Source organism: Anolis sagrei, chromosome 5 (genome assembly GCF_037176765.1).
Source record: "Anolis sagrei isolate rAnoSag1 chromosome 5, rAnoSag1.mat, whole genome shotgun sequence".
Classification (NCBI taxonomy): Eukaryota; Metazoa; Chordata; class Lepidosauria; order Squamata; family Dactyloidae; genus Anolis; species Anolis sagrei.
This window is the reverse complement of record NC_090025.1, coordinates 9,843,478-9,848,260: the sequence shown is the minus strand read 5'-3', so window position 1 is coordinate 9,848,260 and position 4,783 is coordinate 9,843,478. Positions and strand designations below refer to the sequence as shown.

At 41.2% G+C, this 4,783-nt stretch overlaps 1 protein-coding gene across 1 annotated transcript; it reads right to left on the bottom strand.

Annotated features, from left to right (window-relative positions):
* Nucleotides 1-3,877: 3,877 nt before the first annotated feature.
* Nucleotides 3,878-4,783, bottom strand: LOC132775514 (taste receptor type 2 member 7-like). Its single transcript, XM_060776234.2, has one exon. The coding sequence runs from the start codon at nt 4,781-4,783 to the stop codon at nt 3,878-3,880; it is 906 nt and encodes a 301-aa protein (XP_060632217.2).

Genomic DNA, 4,783 nt, shown 5'->3' with positions numbered 1-4,783 from the left:
CAATTTTGCAATGCATTTGGAAACATTTTGTTTTCATCGATTGCACAATACTGCTATTTTCCTATGAGTTCAAAGCAATGGAAATTCGAAGTCTGGAAAGGTTCTGTTACAACATTTGCATTTTTTTGTTTTGCATGTGTCAGCATTGGATACCTATGATGGATATAGACCTACAACTGTATTTGCATGTATTATATCAGATTCTTGCTCACAGTGTTACCAAACAGGGGCTAAATAAGGTCATGGTCTCCTGAGCTTCAAATACAATTGACTGTCTTTTTTCGAGAAATCAAAAACACCTCCAAAACATTTTGCTGTCTTCTCCATTCTGCCTTTGAAGAAAGGGAGCTCGTTCATGTCCAGTCCCTTAGATGCCAAAATTGCCTCATTCAGATACCCCAACCTCTAGTACAGTGGTTCTCAACCTTCCTAATGCCGCGACCCCTTAATACAGTTCCTCATGTTGTGGTGACCCCAACCATAACCCTAACATTATGAATTGCCATGTAAATAATGATATGCAGGATGTATTTTCATTCACTGGAGCAAATTTGGCACAAATTTGAATACTGGTGGGGTTGGTGGGGGGATTGATTTTGTCATTTGGGAGTTATAGTTGCTGGGATTAATAGTTAACCTGAAAACAAAGAGCATTCAGAACCCCATCAACAATGGAATTGAACCAAAGTTGGCACACAGAACTCCCATGACCAACAGAAAATACTGGAAAGGTTTGGTGGGCATTGACCTTGAGTTTGGGAGTTGTAGTTCGCCTACATCCAGAGAGCACTGTGGGCTCAAACAATGTTGGATCTGAACCAAACTTGGCATGGATACTCAATATGCCCAAATGTGAACACTGGTAGGCTTTGGGGAAAATAGTCTTTGACGTTAGGGAGTTGTACTTGCTGTGATTTATAGTTCACCTACAATCAAGGAGCGTTCTGAACCCCAACAATGAATTGGGCCAAACTTCCCACACAAAACCCCCATGACCAACAGAAAATACTGTGTTTTCTGATGGTCTTTGGCAACTCCTCTGACACCCCTTCGCGACTCCCCTAGGGATCCCAACTCCCAGGTTGAGAAACACTGTTCTAGTACTTCACACTTTTGTCCTTTTCTGATCTGCTGCAGACAGCACAGCATAGACAAGTTCCTCTACCATTTTTGTGTAGTGTAAATCTACATTTATGTAGTTGCATTATGCCACCCTTCTGCTAAATACTAAACATTGTGTGCCAAATTATGTAACTGCAAAGTAATGGCTGTTTCTGCAGTCCCAGATACTCAAGTGAGGTCACTGATGAATAGTTATCCAAAAATGCACAACTGCATGTGCAGCAGTTACACTTGAGAAGCTCCACTTACATAACGGTGATCTGCATCTATATCTTAAACAAATTGCCACAGAAAGCACAACCACATGCATAAGGGAATTTCAAACTTTATTGCACTAAGCTACTAGTCCACAGCAATGGTTCTATCATATGTAGTGAGTATATAATGGAATGAACACCTTCAATAGCTCACTGTTTATTCTTTCATATGATTGTGCTGGTTTCACAATCCTTGGTTTGTGATCATATTTCTGCATACAAATCAAACCACATCTTCCTGCCCTTCTGCTTCTCCATATTTTTTTTAAAGAACGGTTACATTTTTTTTTTGCAATTTCAGCAATGAAAAACAAGAACATCAAAGGCAAACATAAAATAAATAGAAGGGGAGGGGAAAAAGAGAAAAATCCCATCCTGTGATGTCAGCAGTTGTTTACTTCTGTGACTTTACTGCCACAGAAGTGGAAGAGATGCATTCCACAACCTATGATGCTATTGATGGTTTCACCATCAATAGTGAAGGACAGGTTCATTGTTGTGAGGAGAACGACTGATCGAAGGATGCATATGGTGTGATGCAATAAGGAACATCATCAAAGGTGACCGTCCAGCTTCAATGTAAGTTTGCCTGAGTGTTGTTCATTCATTCAGTCGTCTCCCACTCTTCGTGACCTCATGGACCAGCCCACGCCAGAGCTCCCTGTTGGCCGTCACCACCCCCAGCTCCTTCAAGGTCAGTCCAGTCACTTCAAGGATGCCATCCATCCATCTTGCCCTTGGTCGGCCCCTCTTCCTTTTGCCTTCCACTTTCCCCAGCATCATTGTCTTCTTTAGGCTTTGTTGTCTCCTCATGATGTGGCCAAAGTACTTCAACTTTGTCTCTAGTATCCTTCCCTCCAGTGAGCAGTCGGGCTTTATTTCCTGGAGGATGGACTGGTTGAATCTTCTCGCAGTCCAAGGCACTCTCAGAACTTTCCTCCAACATCACAGTTCAAAAGCATCTATCTTCCTTCGCTCAGCCTTCCCTAAGGTCCAGCTCTCACATCCATAGGTTACTACAGGGAATACCATGGCTTTGACTATGCGGATCTTTGTTGCCAGTCTGATGTCTCTACTCTTTACTATTTTATCGAGACTGGACATTGCTCTCCTCCCAAGAAGGAAGTGTCTTCTGATTTCCTGGCCACAGTCTGCATCTGCAGTAATCTTTGCACCTAGAAATACAAAGTCTGTCATGGCCTCCACATTTTCTCCCTCTATTTTCCAGTTGTCAATCATTCTTGTTGCCATAATCTTTTTTTTTTTTTTATGTTTAGCTGCAACCCAGCTTTTGCGCTTTCTTCTTTCACCTTGATTAGAAGGCTCCTCAGCTCCTCCTCGCTTTCGGCCATCAGAGTGGTATCATCTGCATATCTGAGGTTGTTAATGTTTCTTTCAGCAATTTTCATCCCAGCTTTGCATTCATCAAGCCCCACACTTCGCATGATGTGTTCTGCATACAAGTTAAAAAGGTTGGGTGAGAGTATGCAGCCTTGCCGTACGCCTTTCCCAATCTTGAACCAGTCTCCTGTTCTGTGGTCAGTTCTGACTGTTGCTACTTGGTCCTTGTACAGATTTCTCAGGAGAGAGACAAGGTGGCTTGGGATGCCCATCCCACCAAGAACTTGCCACAATTTATTATGATCCACACAGTCAAAGGCTTTAGAGTAGTCAATGAAGCAGAAATAGATGTTTTTCTGAAACTCCCTGCCTTTCTCCATTATCCAGCAGATATTGGCAATCTGGTCTCTCGTTCCTCTGCCTTTTCTAAACCCAGCTTGACCATCTGGCAACTCTCGCTCCATGTATTGCTGGAGTCTTCCTTGCAGGATCTTGAGCATTACCTTACTGGCATGAGAAATAAGGGCCACTGTACGAAAGTTTGAGCAGTCTTTCGCATTTCTCATTTTTGGTATGGGGATAGAAGTTGATTTTTTCCAGTTTGAGTAAAGTCCTCAAAAAACCAGTTGGATGACAATAAGTCTTTAGCCAATCCCAATGCAACATCTAAAGCTCTACAAAAGCCATGTATTCTTGGTATCAGACAACAGACAACAATATGTTTCAGGCTTTAGTCTCAAGGACTGAAAGACATAAACTACAATTTACATCATCTCAAATACACTTAAATTCTTCCAACAAGCCAGTAAGACCCCACCTTTTCTTTGGCTGTAGCAAATGTTTTATTGACTTGTTGATCTTCGCAGTGATCTACAGATGGAAGAGTTTGAATAAATCATTGCAGAAATAATATCTCTCAGGTCAGCATTCGAGCAGTCATAAAATTGTAGAAATAATGAAGGATCAAAATAGGATACAGCATGGGTATATCTTGTACCAAGCCATGTTAAAAGGTAGATTATTAGCATTCCCTTGTGATGGGAAAGGGTCTCCATATTTAAACTCTGTTTTCATGTTGATGTTTACCTTGCACACTGATAGAAGCAGTCTCTGTTCAAACACGAGGATGGATATCTGTTGCCACCTTCTGCTTTTTATTAAGCTCTTTGTCTGATGTTTAGCATGCGAGTAGCCATTTCTTTGAGTTTTGGATTGGTCCATATTAATATTATGGAATGTCCTGAAGGAAATATGGACAATATTATCTCTGTAATCAGTGATATCTCTGTTCGAAAGTGGGAAAAGCCACTTACCAGGTTTATCACACTAGCAATAAATAAAAGGTAGAAGAAGAGAGTGATCAACAAAGGCCTCATGACTTTGAGGTGGACTTGAGTGTTGAGATCCTGAACACTAGTACCATTCTTTCTGAGGTTTCTCACATGCCTCCACAAGGAGATGAGCAAAAGAAGGGTTGCTGCTATGTTAATGATGAAATTTATGCAAGTGAAAGTTAACTGCACTGGAAAAAAACTAAACCACATATTGCGATCTGCTTCCTTGATACTTAGTGGTGTTACAGTCTGATTACATGGTTCTTTGTATTTGAAAAATGTGATGGTTGAAGGAAGAGAAGAGACCATGAAAATGACCATTGATAGGCCAAGTAGTCTGAAGAGAAGCAGATCGATCCTTAACTTTAGCCAAAGGAGGAAAGAATTGGGAAAGTTGATGACCTTTACACAGTAGAAAATGCTTTGCCATGAGACACACCAGAGACTGGCCATATCAAAAAAGACCCAGAAGAAATAGAGCATATTTCTTCTACCTGAAAATTTAAAGAGATGAGTAAAATAGATGGCCATGCAATCCAACTGTGTTAGTAATCTAGAGACACTCAAACAGGTCAGGAGGAAATCACAAGTTGACAGCTTCCTCTTCTGGAGCCATTGCAGCACAGTCGCAATGAAGATAAATCCATTCCCTGAAAGGGAAACAATCCACAAAATGCCTATAATGCTCCAGGAGAAGATAGCAAATGGAGACATTTCGTAAGCAGGCAT

Bases quoted from the DNA above. Each gene is read 5' to 3' on its own strand.
- LOC132775514 (XM_060776234.2), bottom strand. From the start codon at position 4,783: ATGCCTGCTTACGAAATGTCTCCATTTGCTATCTTCTCCTGGAGCATT.